Source organism: Myotis davidii, unplaced genomic scaffold (genome assembly GCF_000327345.1).
Source record: "Myotis davidii unplaced genomic scaffold, ASM32734v1 scaffold1383, whole genome shotgun sequence".
Classification (NCBI taxonomy): domain Eukaryota; kingdom Metazoa; phylum Chordata; class Mammalia; order Chiroptera; family Vespertilionidae; genus Myotis; species Myotis davidii.
The window spans coordinates 405,220-427,417 of NW_006295083.1; the positions used below are offsets into that span (position 1 = coordinate 405,220).

Genomic DNA, 22,198 nt, shown 5'->3' on the forward strand with positions numbered 1-22,198 from the left:
CATATATACATATATATACATACACACACACACACACACACACACCCACATATATATATTAAAAGTGCAATATGCTAATTAGACTGGACATCCTGCCGAAGAAGCCGGGGCTGCGAGGGAAGCCTGGATCCTGGGTGCCAGAGGGAAGCTGGTACCAGCAGCTGGGGAAAGGAAGGCCTACTCTTGCACGGAATCCGTGCACCGGGCCTCTAATGTGTGTGTGTGTGTGTGTGTGTGTGTGTGTGTATGCATATGTATATGTATGTGTATATGTGTGTGTATATATATATATATATATGCTTCATATATCTAGGAAAATGCTTTTTAATATTTTCTTAGGGACCTGAGATTTTTATATATGATGTTACTATCCTTAAGATAATTTAGTCTTTGTCCTTATGCTCTACTCTAAATGTTTTTCAAGTGCTGTGAAACATTGGGAAAGGAATGCGTCACGCTTCCTGGCCACCTAGAAAGAATTTGCTGTTAATCAACAAGTCAATGTATCAGAAGCCTAGGGAGGAAGTAACCAGAACAAAGTAACTTCTAGAAGGTGATTTAATGCATAAAAATTTCCATTAGGTGTTGGTACTCTTAGTGAAATTAGCTGTGGTCCATTCTTATACCTCCCCAGTTGCTTCCTGCTTTCTCCCATTGTTTTTTGGTGGGGGAACATTTTCCTGCTTTCCCCAAATCCACAAACTTTTCCAGCCCTTTCCTTAGTAGTCACATTATAGTGTATCCTTTCCTGTACAATGTGTGTATGTGTATGTGTGTCCCCAGCACTTAATAAAAAAGAGTCCTGTGTTTGGGGAATGAGGAGACTCGAGTTCTTTTTCTGACTGCCATTACCCAGTTTAGTAACCTTTCTGGGTCCCCGTTTCCTGACAAGAAAGCTGGAAAAGTTGAACTAGGCAATACCTAAGGTCTTTGGATGCTGACAGAGAGTGATGCTGTGAATCACCTTTTTAAAATGGCGTCTGTTTCATTTTACTTCCAGAGAATGAATCATCACTAGCCATTTAGAAGTCATAGGAGGTCCTTAACTTTTAAAATAGCCATTGGTAACTTAAATGTAGCCAACAAAAATAAAAAAATAAAGTCTAATTTTTGAAATTGCACATTTTAGATTTCTTTTTCATAAAAGAATTTTCTTTAGGAAGAAAAATATTCTAAATCATAAATGCCTCTATTTTATTACTGTATCATCCCCTGTTTAAAGGAAACATTATGTGTATAATCTATATTAAGCAAATATATTTAGATAATGATTACTCATTTTACAAATAGATATTTTGCTTTGCAGAGGGACTCACTATAGGGTGTCTTTATTGTCTTCCTCATGACTTTAACTCATTTACATAAATTCAACTCATAATTTTTAGGAACAAATCTATTTTATAGACTGACTAAAACCATATTGAGTCAGATATTCAATGTATAGTTCTAACCTTTATAAAATTTTTCTTAGTTTTTTATCAGGCAAACAATATTATTTTATACTGGACTAGAGATCCAGTGCACTAAATTCATGCACGGGCGGGGGGGGGGTCCCCTCAGCCCAGCCTGTACCCTCTCGTAATTCGGGACCCCTCGGGGGATGTCCAACTGCTGGTTTAGGGTTAAAACCAGCAGTCTGACATCCCTCTTATAATCTTAGACTGCTGGTTCCTAACTGCCTCTGCCTGCCTGATCAGCCCTAACCGCTTGCCTGCCTGTCTGATCACCCCTAACTGCTCACCTGCCTGCTGATCACTCCTAACCACCTCTGCCTTGGCCTCCGCCGCTGTGGCTTCATCCAGAAGGACGTCTGGAAGGTCATTCGGCTTTCGGTCTAATTAGCATATTATGCTTTTATTATTATAGATGCCCAGTGCACAAAATTTGTGCATGGGGGCGGGGGTCCCTCAGCCCGACCTGCACCCTCTCCAATCTGGGAGCCCTTGGATCGGGCCTAAACTGGCAGTTGGACATCCCTTTCGCAATCCGGGATCTCTGTCTCCTAACCACTCACCTGCGTGCCTGCCTGATTGCCCCTAAGTGCTTCAGCCTGCCAGCCTGATCGCCCCCTAAAAGCTCCCCTGCCGGCCTGATCATCCCCAACTGCCCTCCCCTGCTGGCCAGATCACCCCCAAGGCTTTTATTAGTATAGATATGACCCTTCACAGAAAATTTCACTAACCCTGCTTTACAATAAGGGATTGACGATTGAATCACTGGGGCCAGGCACCAAGATTTCCTTTCTTTGAATAGTGGAGGGAATAATTATCTTGTCTTTCAATTGCCCTGAACATCAAATGAGATAATGACTTAGAAAAGCATAAAAGCACCATATAAAGACAACTGTCTTTTTCATATACTGAAAAGACAATAAAGTGGTAAAATGAAAAACACTGTTTTTATTCTCCCCTTCCTTCCTTTACAGCAAACTTTTCTTTCCTCCCACTTTCTCTCTCATGGTACCTTCCCATACACTCTTCTCTACTTACTTCCACTGTTTTAATATCTACCCATCTACCTGCCTAATTATTCACTATCATTTATCTTTTTTCTTTTCTGACTCCTACTTTTAAAATCTGTCCCCAGTACACAACTATACTTGATTTTCGTTATAGCTCCTACAGTTCACTCACACATCCTCTTTCCTTCTTTAACTCTGCTCTCTACTGACTCCTTTATAAAGTTCTTCCCTCTCTCCTTTCCTTCTTAAAGCTTCCGTTGGGGGGGGTGGGCGCTAACCTGCTGCCCAGGGCTCAGCCCCGGCCAGGTGTTTGCCATCCCCCCTTCCCTAGCCTCCCTGCCACTGTCCTGCTCCCATTCCCTGCCTGGGACACCTGGCCCAGAGAGGGTGGCCAAGACCCGGGCGCTGCTGCCTTGAAGCAGGAGCGCCTCCACCCAGAAGGCCTCGGACCGTCCTCCACTCCATCCTGAGCCCATGGGCGCCTCCCTGCCAACAGCCACCACTGCCCTCCTCCTGCGTCTGGGTGGGACTCCTCGCTCTGCGCTGCCTGCACTCCGCCCCTCGCTGGGCGCACCTGCTCCATCCCCCACCATGGTTGCCACCCCCTTCCGCATGCAGTTTCCTTCCCTATTCCATTCCTGCATCTTTTTCTTGTTCCCTTTCTGTATTTCTGTTTCTCCTCTCAGCCTGTCTGCATGCAGGCCTGCCTTCCTCTCCCTCTCCTTTCTTATCCCATCCTATTGTATCCTATCCTACCCTGGGCCTTGCAGCTGCCTGATCAGAGGGTGGGGATGTGGCCTGATGATCTGGTCATGATGTGATGCTGTAATGGACAAATTTGCATATTCCTCCGGGCCTATCAGGAGGAGGAGATGGCACGAGGTTGGCTGGCTGGCCGGCCCACCCCAATGGGGGCCTGATCAGGGCAAGGCCAGCTGGGGGGAGGGACTGTGGGCGATTGGCCAGTTGGCTCCACCCCCAAATGGGGTGGGGGCCAATCGGGATCAGCAGCCATGGGAGGGGCTGTGGGAGGTTGGCTGGCAGGCCCCACCCCTATTGGGCCAGTTGGCCAGCCGCAGTGCGCGTCATAGCAACTGGTTGTTCTGGTCGCTTGGCTTTTATATACATAGATTAGGTACATCTGAGATGTTTTTTCCCCCAGCCTTTGAAAAGCGAACTAATTCACATCTCTAGATTTTAAGAAAGTTTTCTAACTTTAGTTTCCTTGTCTGTAAATTCACTCCCTTCCTCATTCCCTTAAAAAAAACTGGATGGGGGTAGGAATGCATTTTTCTAACTTTTGATTAAAAGCAGACTTTTTTATTTTAAGGTCACCTGTGTTGCCTGAACTTTCCTTAGAAAGCTTCAGGATGTTCCATTTTTAAGTAATGCACATTATGATTAATCATTACAGAGAATTGGTATGCCCCCCCCCTTAATTGCACTCTTGAGCTGTCACTGGTTCTCTGTAAAATCATAATGTAAGGACAGTTTATTTCATTGCAAATGATATAAACATGTTTGGTTTCATAGCTTTTCAAAGCACTTCATAATTAACCATGCTTTATTTAAAATCTTAACTAATTCCTTAAAAGTTCATGGGAGTGATTATCACTAGTTCAGGTATTTTAGAGCTGTGCATCTGCTATTGGTTAAAATAAATGTTATCCAGATCATTGTTTAGTGGCCTTTGTGAAATAAATTGGCAGGCTTGTGTTCCTGACAGATAAGATGTCTAAATCTCCTACATGAATCAAAATTGGCACTAATTGGTACTTTGGTAAGCTCTGAAAAAGTTAAGAATTGGTCCATGGAGACTGAACTAATTTCCAAGCTAAAAGTGACTAATTTGAAAGGGTTTTAGAGAAGGGCAACATGTATGTATTTTGGTCAATGAGAGCTTTGCTGTTGTTTTTCACAAATTAAGCAACAGAAAAAAATAATCTCATGTGAGGTAGATGAAACATTTTTATAGTAGGATATATTAAAAGGTTACTTGTGCCCAAGTGATGGAATTGCAATCAATTATACTTTTAATTCATTTTTCTAGTATTTTAAATTCATTTTTATATATTTTTTTCTGTTTCTAAAAGTGTCTCACTTAAAGGAGATTTGAAATCAAGGACAGCTACAAGAACTGGTCAGACTATGGACAAAAACTGCCTAACATTATATATATAGTCCTTAATGGTATCTCAGTTACTTCAGGAGATTAGTTTTTAAGTCACTAAAGCAAGAGTTGTCTCTAGATGGTACCAAGATTCCAGGTCATTTTTATTTTCTCGTTTCTACTCTTCTAAAGGGATTTGGGATAATATGCATGTACTATTTTTATAAACAAAAAAATAGTCCATGTTTATAATTGTTAAGGTTTGCAAAAGTAAAAATTACTGAGTAAAAAACACACAATTGCAGCAACATTGTTTTTAAAATTTATTATTTGGCCAGAATCTGAAGTGTTCTTTGTTAATAATTGTTAATGTTAAGTGTTAATTGTTAATCAGATGGACAGCTTCAAAACATCAGACTTGCCCTCGCTGGTTTGGCTCAGTGGATAGAGCAGTGGCCTGCGGACTAAAGGATCCCAGGTTCAATTCCAGTTAAGGGCACATGCCCAGATTGTGTGCTAGATCCCCAGTGTGGGGTGTGCAGGAGGCAGCCAATCAGTGATTCTCTCTCATCATTGATGTTTTTAACTCTCTCTCCTTCTCCCTTCCTCTCTGTAATAAAATAAAAAAATAAATAAAACATGAGACTTACTTCTGAAATTCGTGGGCGGATTCAAATGATACATCATAACTCTGCCAGATCTGGCTAATATGTAGTCTACATTTTTTTGGTAGTATCAGGATTGGGAAAAGTGATTCATTAGAATCTACACAAACTGTCATCAGCGTATATGATAAAAACCTTAATTTTTCTTGCCCAAATCAGAATTATTCAGGAGGATAAACTTGGAGTAGGCCCAAGTTTGGAATATTTTCCTCCTCGATGTTGAATTTGCTTTCATTGGTAAAAAGAGGTTTCAATGTCTTCAAAAGACCAAGCTGGAGGTAGGGCAGAGGTACTGTGGGGCTATGAGTGAAAGAATGGGCCATGCTGTGTTGTAGTTTTTGTGCTTTTAGGATAATTGCCACATGGCTCTTTCCTCCTAAGAATATAATAAACATCAGACTCTGGGTCAGACACATGGACTGTTCAGTGCAGTGATTTTTTTTCTGTCTAGTACCATGGGCTGTTTTATGAAAGAGCATGATGTCTTCTGTGACACCAGCCTCTAAATGTTAGTGTGGGTCGGGGGGTGGTCAAACATCCTGAGCTCTTCTCCTTAGGAACAGAGCCCTTTCATTCAATTCAATGGAACAGGCGTATTGAACCTGGCAAGTCAGCCTATGTGAATGACCAGTGACTGCTTTAATTGCAAAGCATATTTTGCCAAATGATATAATCAACAAAGACATGCCAAACAGTTTTTGATCCTTTAACCTCCTGGTATTTTTATTTTTAAAAAATTTCTTGCCGAAACCGGTTTGGCTCAGTGGATAGAGCGTCGGCTTGCGGACTGAAAGATCCCAGGTTCGATTCCGGTCAGGGGCATGTACCTGGGTTGCGGGCACATCCCCAGTAGGGGGTGTGCAGGAGGCAGCTGGTCGATGTTTCTCTCTCATTGATGTTTCTAACTATCTCTCTCCCTTCTTCTCTGTAAAATATCAATAAAATATATTTAAAAAAATTTATTGATTAAGGTATTACATATGTGATTTTATCCCCCCATAAGCCTAACCAATGGACACAGACAACATTTTATTCAAGGTGAACTCACTGGAAATCAATGGATTGAGCTATGGCCATATTGTTACAGAGAAACCCAATATTTGGTTCTGAAAATGGGGAATAATGGAACTAACTGTGGCATTTGCTGACACATGATGAAACTGGGGACGTAAATTGGGCTTATTGACCAGGATATGATCAGGGGCAGATTTAGCTTTGAGGGTCAGGATTGTGGAGGTAAATTATAGAATCAAATGGTCCAAGGTTTGGGTGGAGCCTACTCAACCTAGCTAGAGCACATTTTATACTCATCGATGCTTTTAGATAGATGATTCTTTTTCATATTTCAGTGTATCCAGATTAGGGTCCCAAGTAAAAGTGAGATCCTTGTGTAGTGCTGCTAGTAGATTATAGGACTAATACTTGCCTTATAGACAAACTAGGGTATAATAAACTTTGACTATGTAATTGTAAGGAGCATAATATGAGCCATGTATTATAATAGTGTGGGATGATGGCAGTTTTTTTTTTAATGCTCCTATGTTGAGAATTACTGCATTAGAGTATAGTAGTTTTAAATGAAGCCACATTTCTAACAAGGGACCAGATAACAAGAAAAATGAAATCTACCGACAGTCTAGAAGCTTCATTTTAGCCATTATTTATCATCTCTTCTCCTACCAAACCTTTTATTAAGTAGCAAAGTTGATTAATTTGCATGTATCTCTTTTTTTGTGCCCACATGCTCTGATACAGGAGTGAACACATAGAAAAATGGACAAGAGAAGAAAAAGGATAGGGCTGAGACCAGGTGCAGTTGGGGATGCATAGTCCCCAAACTGAATAATCAACCCCAGAATAATCAAGATATGTTTTAGGGCCATAGCATTAATCTTGATATTTAATCATCCTGGGTGATGTTAAAAACAAAAGATTGTATAATACTATTAATACAAATCATTTGCTATGAAATGATTCAGAATAAATATGGCTTTCTTTTTAGCATGAAATGTGAATCTATTGAACTGGTCATAATGTTCCCTCAGCACACATAGATACAGCTCTGTTTAATTCCATATCCTCTTAACTATAAGTACTACATTTAATTTACTACCATTCTAGTTGACTTATAGCTTTGCTTAGCAAAAGTACAGTCTTGATTAAAAGGATATTATCACAGCTGATGGACATTGAAAGCATTTTTCCTCAGACCTTCTAATAATTTTATGACCTGCCTACTCCGATAAGGCTAGATTTGTAAGTCTCCAGTTTTTGCCCACCTGGCTGTCCTTTGGGCAATGGTAATTAGGGGTATGTTTGATGATGTCGTTTTCCCATACCAATACCTCCTTATCCATCCTGAGAAATGGAAAGTTACTGTGATTGAGTTTTAGAGTAAGTTTGCTTCAGGGAATCCCAATTCCCTAGTTAGCTGATCTCTTATGTAGCTCAGAATTACAACTATAGCCTTTGTCTCTTGGGATGAGGCTGGGCTGAAGGATCCTCCAATCTGTCTAAGGGAAGATTCAATTATTATACATAAGGGTTATATTTTGGTGTTGCAGCTGTGACAGATGCCTCCCTCAAAAAGTACAGAATTAGTTTTCGTGCTCATTTCAGTGGAGATGACTTAATTTGCAAAGCCAGTGGTTTCCACAGGTTGGCCAGATTTGGTCATTCTCCACAGCAGGCTATTTTCCACTCTCCTGTTTTGATTGCGCAGTATGACTATTTGGTGGCATCTGTGGTCGTAGGAGTAAGGAAAATGCTGTTGCTCAACAGGTGACAAAAAAAGCTATTATGGGCAGAGCAATGGCGGCGCCCCAGTGCAGGGATCAAGGCTTGTTAGCTGCGTTCCTGGCTCCACCTAGGACGAAGCTTATGCCTCCCATCCAGGCCCCAGAGACCCTGGGGACAGGCCAGCGGCTGTGAGGAATGGAGGAAACAAAATCCTGAAGGAACTAGATGAGTATTATGAGAAGTTTAAACGGGAGATGGATAGCAACTGGAAGAGGAGAGTGTTGCACTGCATTCAGAGAGCCCTGATCCGGAGCCAGGAGCTGGGTGACCAACGAGAAGATCCAGATTGTGAGGCAGATGGGGGCGCTGGTGGAAAACAGGACCAGGCAGGTGGACAGTCACGTGGAACTCTTTGAGGCACACCAACAGGTCAATGACACCACACTGGCCATAGTGGCAAAGCTGGCCAGGATAAGTGCAAGAACACAGGGAGAAAAGCCAAATAACAAGAGGTCTCGGAGACAGTGCAACAATGAAAATCGGGAGAATGCAGCCAATAATCACGACCATGATGAGGTCACCTCAGGAACGCCTAAGGAGAAGAAAGCAAAGGCCTCCAAGAAGAAGAAACATTCCAAGGCCAAAGCAGAGAGGGAAGCATCCCCTGCATACCTTCCCACCTTCTGGTTTATACAGTAAGAATCCACACTCTGTTTTCTTCCAAAGGCCATAGAAGGCAGCCCTTACCTCGGATGTTGGTTTCAAACACAGATGCATTCACATCAATATCAAAGTCCAAGTTGTCCTGGAGCACTTCAACCACCCTTTGGAATTCTGAGACATTCCCCAAAATCTAGGAGGAAAGACAGACATGACAATGAAGATATCTCAGGTTTTGAATGCATTAAAATGTTGGAATAAGAGTCTAGGATCTGCCCTAACCGGTTTGGCTCACTAGCTAGAGCCTCAACCTGCAGACTGAAAGGTCCCAGGTTCGATTCCAGTCAATGACATGTACCTTGGTTGCAGGCACATCCCCAGTAGGGGGTGTGCAAGAGGCAGCTGATCAATGTTTCTCTCTCATCGATGTTTCTAACTCTCTATCCCTCTCCCTTCCTCTCTATAAAAAAATCAATAAAATATATTTTTTAAAAAAGATTTCAAGTTTGAAGATTATTTTATGAAAAGGTAAATTGTTAAATTTTACATGACATTTTATATTCTGTCATGTTACCCCAAATGGCCAGATTTAAATGATTGGGTACATTTTTTATTAAGCCAAGTGGAAGTGGTCTAGTCATGGAATTTCAAAATCATGCTTTTGCTGTTTCACATCCTACCGTAGCATATTTAATTTATATAGGGTGTATAAATGTACATTTCCAAGTGAACTTGCATTTGCTGTATTATAATCAGAAGTGCAGCCAGATGCCATTGTGAAATGAAGGTGTGTTCCCTGATAAGTGCATGAGAGCTGTATAAAAGTGACATCAAGAAATAAATGAAACTTAGCTAGTTCCTCTAGTAGTATATTTAATTTTTATCCTAAAAATTGGTAGACCAGCAGTTTAGACAAAGCCTTAAGCAAAATTTTGTATTGTTGTTCTCACTTAATAATGAAGTAGAAGTTACATAATTGCCAACAAATAAATGTCAAAAGAGTATATATTAAGACCAGGGGTTGGAAAAGTATTGCCCACAGGCCAAATGTAGCCCTCCACCCGTTTTTGTATGGTCTGTGAGCCAAGAACAATCTTTACATTGTTAAATGGTTAAAAAAATCAAAATAATTATATTTTGTGACACATGAAAATTATATGAAATTAAAATTTTAGTGACCATAAATAAAATTTTATTGGCACACAGCCATGCTCATTAACTTAAAAAAAGCTATTATGTTTTTATTCTGTTTAGAGCATTCTCACCATTGTCCTGATTCCATTGAAAAAAATGAGTCACTCTGGTTTGGGCTTTATATCTTCTCAGAATATATTTTTTGACCTATAAAATAAGTTATTTCTCACAAAGGCTTTACTTGAAAATCATCATACTTACAGTTCAATTTACAGAAGCTTTCAGTTCAGAATTATATGAACACAGAAAAGAATTTAAAATTGTAAATGTGGTACTAATTCAAGATGGGAGAACTTTGATATTTGTTTCATATCAAATTTGATGTTGGGGCCTTCTCAAAATACAAAAATAAATCAATTTTATTTGTGAATAAATCAAATTTTATTTTGGTCAACATGTCTTTCCAGTTTGTTCTTAGCCAGATATTATTCACATATCGTACAATTGGTCTTAGTAACTCTTTTAACTGTTAACTTATTTGGCTTTAAAATATCTGAAATGTTTGTTGAAGACCACAGAATGTACTCCTATAAAGAAAGGGTTTGTGTTTCTAAATCACCTTGAATTTGCCTAAATCACTTATTTTTTCAATACATGCCTATAATTTGTCAGAGCTTGACTGATTTTTAGAGATTATCTAGTTAATGTAGAATAAAACTTTCTAGGGAGTTTTCTGTTTTCAACCTATACTGCTGAAACATGAAACCTCCTGAAATTCAGATAAACTTTGCAGGAACTCCTCCCCCCCCCCCCCCCTACCAGTTAAACACCACTGACTTAGTCTAACACTCTCATCCCACAGGTAGGGAAACATTCTTTCTCTCACAGTTTTTATTACAAACCTTAGTAAGCACCAAAATTCTTTTTAAATTTTAACATGACAGATTTTTATAAATTGAGTTGGAGATGTAAAATTCACTTCAGTGAATGATGGGAGCATAAATTATTTATGCTGTATATATTTTTAAAAATAAATTATGAAGGATGTGATATTAGTAAAGGGAAAAATCTCATAGTCACTGACCAGAAAGTCAGTATACAGAACCTGTTGCCAATTTGTGATTGTCCCAGTACTGTGTCAGGCACTGGGGAGATTCATAGATGTCCTTTATCCTGGAAATGCCTAAGCACTCATATTTCTTCTCAGCTGTCCGCAGTCATTTCCCACAGGGCATGGAGGCCTGATTGTGTTAGTTTTTAAACAGCTGCCCTGATTACATTTTCAGTAAAAGGGGATTCATAAGAATACTGATAATAAATAGATAGAAGAAATAGCCACAGAGATAGGCTTGAATAAAAAAACAACAACCATAAGCTGCTCAGAAGATTTGACAGACTCTAATGGATGAGTGGATAAAGACCTGGGGGAAAATGAAATGGATTTTCCAGAGGACCTTTTTATTCCCTGGAAAATTGGAAATTTTCAGACTAAGGGTGGAAGAAGCAAAAGGAGTTTTTATGGATCCCCTTTCCTCTTCTAGACCTTCACATCCATGCATACAGAAAGAGTTAAGGTCTATGATTTCAGTCATCTGCTCTGCAAAGAAGCCTCTTCCCTGGGTAAAATGTTTTACCTGACCTTACATCTTCCCTCTAGTACCTTGGACAACCTCACACTCCACTTGGGGACCATTGATCTAAAGCAACTATAGATTTGGGAGAACAGAATGGAATTGTTAAGCTTTTAAAATTTCATTTTTATTATCAATGTTTAAAAACATACTTTTTATTATCTTTAGCTCTATATACACTGTTCTATGTAAAATACATGGGGAAAGGACAAATTCCTTTTCATTGGATGCTAATCCAAGAAAAAATACATTACTTTTAAAACACATTAGCAAGTAATTACCCACACTGACTTAGAATACTATCTTTTTTAGGGCATCACCTAAAGTTTGTTTCACATAAAAAATGTTATAGTAGTCTCTGGGTTAGTGTAAAAGAAATTGCAAAAATGCCTTGCCCTGAGTGATTAGAAATCTTTATTGCTCTTAAGTTTAGCAAAAATATGTGAAGGCAGTGATACAGATAGACAGCGAGGGTTTGCCACTGGCCCACTTTAAACCATAATACATTTTTTAAAGTAAAAATATATGTAATGATTGATGATCTAGGATCTGGTTGTTAGTTTTTTTCAGTCTGATCTGTGTTGCTTATCTACATGTAATTTAAGGTTATGTATGTCTTATTCTACACACAGTCCCAGAATGGTTGTTCTGCTTCCAAACAGAATAGCACAGCCTGGCACATGCTGGGCACACACAAGTAAATGTTTTCTGTTTCATGGCTATTATAATGGCTTTCAAACCCAAAGTCCGTACTTGAATTATAACTGTCTAGTCTCTTTAAGACTCCACAGTTTGGGAAAGGAGTCAGCACCAGAATGGTTGTTCTGGTTCCAAACAGAAGAGCGTAGTCCAGTTTGTGGTGGGCACATACAGATCAGTGTTTTCAGTCTCCATAGCTATCATAATGCTTTTCAAACCCAAAGTCAATACTTTTGGAAAGAGAAAACCGATATGCCCTTCCAAAACCAAGGGGGAAAGCAAGAACTGCATTCTCTTAAAAGTAAAATTTTAACTTTTTCTTTCTGTTTCTATGAAAAAGACTGTACTAATAAAACTGCCAATTTCTTTCAGGTGGGTGTACATGGCATTAGAATAGAATTCATCAATGAAAAAGGATCAAAACGCACCGCCACCTACCTACCGGAGGTTGCAAAGGAGCAAGGTCATTGTTGTACTTTATTTCGTATGATCTCGTGAAGAATTTAAACAAATACACAAATTGAAATACAATATCTGACCTTGCAGTTATGTCTGATAATTGATCAATGTCAAATTATAAGAAACCTCTGTCACAGCCACTGCAATGTCTGTATGAAATCGGTTAATTACACAGAAGTTGAATCTCTGCACTGAAGTTCGATAGCAAAAACACACCAACGTATACTTTTAAAAAAACCAAAGATTTGTAAAAGCTGGGTGTTATTTTAGGCATCAGTTTGCTATAAATTTTAAGAGCCATTTTCCCATATCCCATTGTGCTACAGCCTTGTGTGGTATAAACAACCCTTTGGTGTGACAGTCAGCCACACAGTTCATTGTCAGTATCAAACATTTCATTCTTAGGTGGTTGTCATTACTCATTCTGCTCCTGTTAAGATTGCAGGTTAGGAGCATTGAGAATACATGAAGTAGTGTTTTATACACTTGGTCTTCATTTCCAAGTCAACAGACGTTTTTCTATTTTGCAGATAAAACACAAACCTTTATGAACCACCACTGTAACACAAAGTAACTTTCACTCTGAAGTATTTTGTCCTTTCTAGCCACTACTAAATTCTAGTTTCATGTTAGTTGAAATGAATATATCTTCTTCACTTTATGGAGCTTCTTGTCTCATCAGAAACTATTTGTAATTTGATTTTCCTGTGTTTAGCTTATAAATATGTGAGATACATAACAGCAAAACTTAATATAATTCAACTCCCAACAAGACAGTTAGTCTTTAAGGCAGCTCAGTATTTGTTAAGTTGCTTTCAAAAATGTCTTAATCATGTAGTTCCATTGACTTTATAAAGCATTCATAAAAGATAGAGGGCCTCAGATATTAATATACTATTCTATGTCAGAACCAACAAAAATGCCCTTGAATATTGCACCCAAATACACTTGGTTGATGATAGAAGTTACCTTTAGAAACAGCAGTCACCATGAGTAAGTGTAGGAGTCCTAAATGCTACTGAGGAGGCACAATGACATTTAGGCTCTTCCCTCCCTTTTAAAGATGTCACTGTTAGAAGAGAATGAAATGCTTGTGGTTTGTTACTGAGACATGATTTGAGGAGTTACTGCTAGCCTCCTTGCCTTCCAATGTGGGTGAGATAAAGAAGCCATTGTTGTTAGCCATCTTGGATGGCTAGAACTTAAGGTGTGTGGTGGTGAACCTGCTTTTCTACAGGATGAAATCTTAGCTCTTCTGTGTGATTTTGAGGACCAAAGGAGTTGATGGCATTTGGTGAAAGTGATAATTGACCTCTCTAGAAAGTCATTTTGTGTTTAACCAAATGTGCTTTTTACATGTACTTGACTATATTTTATCTGGTCTACTCTCCACAGGATGGGACCATATTCAGACCATAGACTCCTTACTGAGGAAAGGAGGGTACAAAGCTCCGATTACTAATGAATTCAGGAAAACCATAAAACTTACCAGGTACAGAAGGCATTTTCTAGTGCAGAGATACCCAGTACATTTTGATGCATGCATATGCCTGTAATCCTTTGATTTCTTTGGTCTCTCTAACTGTACCTGCTTCTCTTTTCTGAAACAGAGTGGAAATGAATGGCAGGGCCATACTGAGGATGGATACAATGGAACTATGCTTGGCAGTAAAGCCTGTAAAATGTATGAGCCCATCCTTCCCATCTTTAGCTCTATGTGATTACTCTGGCTTTATACGAGCAAATCCTCTGGGCCTTTAGACTACATTATTGAAGAAAGTTACCTGAATTAGCTGTTGGCTAGCTTTTGACATGGCTTAGCAGAACCCCAGGATTCTGATAAGCAGTCCTCAAATTTGAATTAAACTTAGAATGTTGGCAGTGATAGAAGTCTCCCATGAAAGCTTGCTGAAAACTACAATTAAGCAAGACTCACAAATGCTAAATAAACTTCTGCATGGGATAATAGGCATACTTATTTTAAAAGGAAAATATCAACATTTTAGGAAAACGGTCTCCATTTATTTTAATTCCATAAAACCGCATTGAATGCTTATGGTCTAAAATGGCCTCTTCTTAGCTCTGGGGAGTTACAACTTTGAAAATGCTTCTATCTCTGCTCTCTCTGAGTTCATAGTCTAATTGAAAGGCATGTATAAAGATGATTATTAATATAAGGCAAAATGTGATAGATGATGTGAGATCATAAAGTAGGGAAATAGGAATTCCAGGAGGGGTTGGGAGTAACACATTTAAACAGGAGGTAGATTTGAAGCTGGACTTTAAAAATAGGTAGAGTATTTGCTAGAGAGTGGGGGAGAAAAGGGATTATTAGCTAAAGGGAACTTTGTGAATTACCGCATGTAGGTGGCTTAGTACAGAGCAAGTTCTGAGGAATGTTCAATAGTCCAATTTGGCTGGTCTTTCAGTATGTACATAGAAGGTGGTCATTAGAGGGAAAATATGGCAAAGAAGGTAGGTTGGGTCAGAACATAGAGCCTTAAGTTCCATACTAAGAAGTTTAGACCCGATTCCATAGGCAATTGGTAGCCATTGAAAGGTTTTAAACAGATGGATTTGGGAAGGTGTAAGATTAGAATTGGAAGCAAGAAAAGTAGTTAGAAGATATTACTATTATCTAAGAATCTCTGGAAACAATCCAAATGGAGTGAAATGGGAGCCTTAACAAGAGCTGTGACAGTCAGATGGGAAGAAAAGAAGGAACACGTAATAAAATATTGAGGAAAAATGAAAGGACTTAGTCATCTTTCAGAAGGAGAAAAGAAGGACAAATCAAGGCTTTACTGTAGATAAAAGGGACCAAGATGATCCCTTCAACCAAGAGAGGAACCACAGAAGGAGAGTCACATTGATGCATTGATTCTGGATTTCATGTGCTTCCTGGTATATCTGTATATTAATGACTGAATGTGCACGTGTAGAGCTCATGGACAGATATTGTGATTGGGGATCATCTGTAAAAAGGATGTAGTTGAAACTATGAGGATAGGGTTCACTGAGCAGGGACAGAGCATAGGGTCAAAAGGACTAAAGGTAGAAATGTAGGAAAATCCTACAAGGCAGGAGTAGGATGAGTAGTCATAAGGAGCAGTCTGAGTGGCAGGGGGAGAACCAGGGGAGTGTGGATTAGTAGAACCCATGGCACAAGAGAAATTCAAAATGGAAATGCTGAGCAGTAACATAATGGGGATGTCAAACAGGAGGAAGAGAGGCCTTCTGAAAGAGCAGTCTCTGTGGAAGCCAAGATGCACTGAGCTAAGGGGTAGTGTGAGATGAGAAAGTACACATTAATTGCTCTTGAGAAGTGTGGCAATGAAAAAGCTAGAGATGAGGGAAAAGAGGGTTTGGGATACCAGGATTAAGCAAAGCTTTTTGTTGTTACTGTTTTTACTTAGTGGCAAAATCTGAGTAGATGTGTGGACAGAGGGAAAGGAATGGTAAAGGAGGGAGTAAGGATGATCCCAGAAAAAAAAAAATGTAGTCAACCGAGTGAGTTGCATACATGATGGTAATAGGTTGCCTTTCCTCTGTTCCTTCCTGTTAGCAAATTGTGGATCAGAGGGCAGTACAATTTGTAGAACAATTTAAACAAGGAGTTGTAGAGTGGGAAGAGCACTGGACTCAGATTCTGGATTCCTGGGTTCTGATCTCTGCTTTGCTACTTATTAGCTGTGTGACACTGGGCAAGTCGCCGCTCCTCTCTGGGTCTGTTTCCTGGCCTGTAAAATTATCTCCAAGGTCCCTCCTAGCTCTGATACTGTCATGTCACCTATTTCTGGATGTTAACTTTGTCTCTTCCCTGAATTTCTTTCAGGTACCGTAGTGAAAAGATGACCCTGAGCTATGCTGAATACCTTGCTCATCGCCAGCATCATCATTTCCAAAATGGCATTGGGCATCCCCTTCCACCATACAACCATTATTCCTGACACTGAGCCGCACAACCAGTCACTGGGCCTCTCTGCAGACCTCTTCCCAGGAGACCCTGCCCCTTCTTGGTCTAGCTATCTCTTTTACTGTACCATTTTATGATGATAGTTTCCGTTGCCATGGTGAACCTTCAGCATAGTCAATTAAGATCATCATGGTAACGGGTAGGAAAATGGTATTTGTTAAGAAGATCCTGTTTTATTATTTTAGGTCATTGATTTTTTTTTTTGCAGCATATATCATTTGGAAAGGGATTTCTTTCCTCACAATATTATATAGAATTCTGCTTTGCTATGTCAATCAGATTTCTATCTTTCTGTCTATCTTGCTTTCCTTTCCTATCTTCTTTCCTTCATTCTTTCTTGCTTCTCTTCCTTCCTCCCTTTTTTCTTCTTTTGACTGTGGATGGAAGAAATTGTACAATTCTTAAGGATTTTATTTAGTTTTTTCTTTAGTTTTCCTCAGTAATATAGATAATTTTTCATAGCTGAGTTTGGGAGTAATTCAGTGTAAAATTCAGGTATTTGTGTATTATTCTTGAATTTGTCTAAAATTAATTTTGCTATGGAGCTTAGTATGTGGGTCTCCACTCCTTAAGTATATGTTTTTCCCATGGTTAAAATATATGAACTTTAGTTCTAGTATAGAGCATTTGAAGGTCCGTGATAGGGCTTGTCACAGAGAGTGAGAAATCATTTATGCCTATTGTGTTGGTTATCATAGGAGAGACTGCTTCATCACTTTATAGAACCAACTTACAAACTAAAACACTGTTTTAAGAAAGTACAAGCTACCTTTCAAATATGCTATAGAATCTTTGTGAAAAGCAGCAAATATCAGGAAGAGAGCAGATACAGAATTTAGTGCCTTTGAGAAGAATATAATTAAGTGGAATTAAGAGGGGGGTAGAAAAAAGGCAATTTAGAGAAATATTCTTGTAAAATTTTATTGTTTCTATGTTGTAAAACAACAGATTAGACAAATTCTTTACTCTTAAATATTTTTTTAAGCTGAAATAATTATTTTGAGCAAATAACCAAAAAGAAACATGTGTCTATTATGTATTAATTTAAATTTGTGAGGTTTACGTTTCAATAAGTCATGATTGGCCAGAGACAATTTTAGCTACCATTTAAAGAAATGGTAAAGATAATCTAGTGAAACAAAAGTTCATATATGCCATGATTTCAGACATTTGTAATGGGGACAATACTGGAGTTTTAGATATACTACAAAATAGCTTGAATCTCTTTCTGCACTACATACTTTTGATAGAAACACATTTGCTATGTTGATGTTATGTTACAGCTGTAAAAATGGAGTTGGCATTTAGAAGCAATGTAGTTGTTAGAGCGAGATCATTTGCAAGGCTTCTCTTCCCACGATACATACAAAGAGAATTCCTAATGTCAATAGGAGGTCCGTGTGTATATCCCCAGGAAAAATGACAGAGGATTTTGGAGAAAGATTACCTTCATTTTTATGGTAGAAGCTGTGTGCGTGTGTGTGTGTGTGTGTGTGTGTGTGTGTGTGTGTTAATATTTTTTTAAAATAGGAAACCAATAAATCAAGTGATGATTTAAGTATGGTGCAAAATATGTAGTTTAAAATATGGGATGTCACTGAATATCAAATGGTATAGCTTATACATATAGTTGCTGTGACAAGTGACAACTGCTAGTTATGAATTCAAAAACCCTTTTCTAGTTTGTGAGATAATTGGCTAAATTCATTGTGGCAAATCAAACTGTTTTAGTTTTTGATGAGAGTTCTTAGAAATTTGTTGGTATTCCTTCATCCATTGCTGAAACAACCATTTTCAGTTGCGATGCCTTAACTAAGAAGCCAATTGTTGGCCTGAAATGCAATCTCGGTAGCCAGTTCCATTGAACCTAGAGATTTAGTCAGACAACGCTAGCTGTTGGGTTTTAGAACAGGATTTTGAGTCCTTTCATTTCTACTTGGGAGCATTTTGGAGCAGATTAGTCTTTCAGTATAAAAACAAGTGGCTACCTGATGGAAACTTTTTCTTGCCCTTATAGGGAAACTGAGCACAAGCTGAATGATATTGTCTGCTGCAAAAAAGTAAATAAAACAAACTGAGGAGAGACAAAAGAGACCAATATTGATCCATCTTATCCATCATCTCATCAGTTCAACAGGCTCCTCATCCTGATTGAGCTCATGGTTAGAAGTTTTTTCTAAAGAAAAGATCTATACATACATATTTGTATGTATACATATACTTATACATACATACATATGTGTGTGTTATGTATTTAACGGTGCTAATCAATCTTGAGCAGGTCACGTGACTGGTCATGCGGACTCTAAAATCATATCAGATTTTTTAAATTTCTTGATATATGCAGATGTTATACAGATTTTCTTACCAGTGTAATAATGTTATACTGAAGAAATAACCATCCTGCAGGCTTCAGAGGACTCGGTCAGCAATATTTCCCACCATGGCTTGGGGGAAAAGGATAGTTTTGTCTCCTTTTGTATTCAAATTAATGCACAGTGCAGTTTTGTCTCAAGACTTTGTTGTGTAAAGGTGTTCTACAAACTGTAATGGCGTGCTTCAAAGAAACAAATGCTAGACCCTTTCACCTTTGTCGTATATAACAAAATGTTAAATATGTGGTTTGAATTAACTTTGAACATGTTGAAATATGTAGCATGTGTTTTTAACTCTGACAAAGATTCTAATTGCACAGGTTGTATTCTTAGCCAGTTGTGGTTTATTTGTTCAGAAACACAAATGTGAATTGCACTCATCACCAGTATATTGTATAAATTCAGTGATCTTTAAACAGCTCAGACATAATACTTGAACTTCATTTGAGTAGCACAAAGTTTACATAGACCCCCTTTTAAATGTTAATTAGTTCCATTTATGTTTTCCATTTTCAAATGCAACTGGGTATTTTTCCTCTTGGAAAATAGTACGCATTTTACTTTGGTATGTAGCGAAAGGCTTCCATTTCTGGAAGGATTTTCTTGTCCTTAAACAAGGTCAGCCAGGTACCAGATTCTAAAAAAACAATTTCTCCCCCCCTCATTAAGTGGCCTTCTGACTGCACGAGAATGTGCTACTACCCTTTCTAGTCTCCCCTACCATAGAGGTTGGTGTGATTGATGGAGGAAGTAAAAGGCTTGTTCTTTCCCCCCACCCCACTTAAAGAATTGTAAGACTTTCAGTCCCGTGCATTCAGTCCCAATACCCAGCACACCAGAAGTTTGTGTACTGGCCTCTTTTCATGTCTTCAAATGTGCAGGAAATTTGAAACTGTCATCTGGAATAGGTTCCATCTCTTATGTGTGTTAGATCAAACCAAAGAAGCCCCCAGCCATGCCCAAATGCTGCTCCAAAAGCCTGCCTTCCAGTCCTTACAAAAACCTTGCAGGATTAAATGTGTTAACTTTTTTATTTTTGTACAGTTTCTAAGTGATTTTTGCTAGTGATATTAAATTGAATTAAGTTTATTTGGGGGTGTGAGAACCTCCTCCATTTAAATAAACTGGTGACTTTCCTTTTATTTTTTAAAAACGGAAACCTGTTGTGTGCCTCTCGATTTAAGGGTTTCTGATTACATTATTCTTAAGACCAGCATTGATCCTTTATATACAAAGATACGTTTTCCTTGTTTTTTATTACTGTTTCAGAAGAAAATAAACCTTTTATTTTGCTCTGGACCCAGTAACTGCGCTGGTACATAGACGCACTGAGAAAACACTTTTGTAACCACCTCTGACTGTTTTTGTATATCAAAGTTGATTACTTTTGAAATATTTGGATCTAGTTTCTAAGTTATTTTAGTGTTTTATATGTTCCCCGAAATCACTTTGAATCGGTCACCAGCATAATGAGTTTTTGGTGATGTCATAGTGAGACTTGTAATGAGCAAAAGCTACCTGGTGTAGCTTGTCTTTTCCTTCTTTCTTAGGAACCTGTTTTTGATTACAGTAAGACATCAGAGATTACCTGAAATCCCTTCAAGTATAACTAGATCCTCCTTCCTTCCACATTGTATTGCTTAGTAGTTTGAAGAAACTATTGGAAATGGGCATTTTATATGACATGTTTGGCTTTAAAATATAAAAGAGCAAAATAAAATGAGAAGGTTTATGTGGGTCTGTAAGGTATGGCTGTGGAAAGATATTGTAGTAGTTTTGACACTATTGTTATTACCTTTAAACTCATTTACCCAATAAAATGTTAAAACTGAGTTACCATCTGTTGTCTCTTTCTTTAACCTGCCTCATTGGATATTGGTCTCGTGGGTACTTCTTACTTAAACACTCACAGTGGAAGACTTTGAAATAATATACTTTGGAACTGGCATTGATTTATTTCCAAACTAGCACATGGAATACTTCATCTGCCTTCAGCTGTTCCCTACCATATCATTTGCCTTTTTCATCTTGCCTACTCCTGAACCCTGGCTAGGTGAGATAGTCTAGCCTGTACTGGATGGTCTATGCTGCTCACGGATCTGAGACAAGCATCCAACTTGAATTTCTGGCACAGCTTAGCTATGCTTAAACCCATTCCAAATTTCTTCCAAATCAGTGTTTCCCCTTTGTAAGCTGGTTCAGTGCCATTCAGTGAAACCATCTGACCAGGTGGGAAGCCTTTCTTTTGCCATCAAGGCTTTGCCATTTTCTCACTACAGGTCAGAATCTGAAAATACCCAAAATATGGCCACTCAGAGCTGGTACACATTCATACACACAATAGGCATACCACAGAGTTAAACTCATTATCTGTTACTTTTCCATTTCCGGAGTGGGATGAGATTAGCTCTATTCTCAACTTGGGCTTGGGAAACGTCAACATATGGCAGAGCAACTGGTGCTCCTGACTTTCAAGGGCCAGAGAAGAGTCTGCAGCAAGAACAGAATCTCTTGCTGGGCTACCACTATCAGCTGTTGCCTTTTCTCTCTCTGGAAAGGCTACCACGGACATTGTTGAAATACTTTTGCCTTTTCTAAATCATTCGCTGTCTCAGTTTCATCATGAATATTTCAGGATTAATTGCTAGTGAATATATGCAGGGCAATTTTCTATTACATTGCCCCAATGCCCCGTTTCCTATGTGAATTTGATGACACATGGGAATTTTATGACACGTGCTTATGTCAATCATAGTAACTAAAACCAGCCATCTCAGATTCTAGAGTACGATTGTGGTTTGAATAGTGCTCCATTAAGGCCGCCATCTGCTCAAAGTTTACCCAGTTTCATCATTCATGTTTAATGGTACATGGGATTTTAAAAATGATTTAGACAATATTAATAGGTTCAGGTAGAATGAAGTAATTTAATGAGTCCACAGCATTCATTTTTATAGCATTAGTGGTTAACTCAATGGTCTGAACAGATTTCAACTTCAGTAATCACACTGTACCTATCTAAATTCTTTCCAGAGTTTCAGCATTTCCTCTTTAGATTTCACGCCCCACTAGGCACCTTTTAAATAGCTCACTGCTTCCGAGAACAAGCAGGGCTGTGAGGGATGAGACGGTGGCTCTCTATTGACGGAAAATATTCCCATATCCAAAAGGTGCTATAAGTGTGAGCTGGGGAAAGTATGCTGTGAGGATATCACACCTGGATTTAGAGCTACCAGTTAGGAGAATCAGTGACTGACAGCCCATTCAGAGAATGGCTTTTCCCACCCTG

The 22,198-nt window shown here is 38.7% G+C and overlaps 1 protein-coding gene and 1 pseudogene across 1 annotated transcript in view; both read left to right on the top strand.

Moving 5' to 3' along the window:
* The window catches only part of AMMECR1 (Alport syndrome, mental retardation, midface hypoplasia and elliptocytosis chromosomal region gene 1), a 122,056-nt gene extending 101,315 nt beyond the window's left edge, over positions 1 to 20,741 (top strand). The window contains exons 5-7 of the mRNA XM_015567786.1: positions 12,472 to 12,562; positions 13,954 to 14,050; positions 16,394 to 20,741. Of these exons, the coding sequence (XP_015423272.1) occupies positions 12,472 to 12,562; positions 13,954 to 14,050; positions 16,394 to 16,508 (303 nt within the window). The 3' untranslated portion in view covers positions 16,509 to 20,741. The remainder of the gene's footprint in view (positions 1 to 12,471; positions 12,563 to 13,953; positions 14,051 to 16,393) is intronic.
* LOC102770986 lies at positions 5,490 to 8,674 on the top strand (annotated as a pseudogene).
* Positions 20,742 to 22,198: the final 1,457 nt, after the last annotated feature.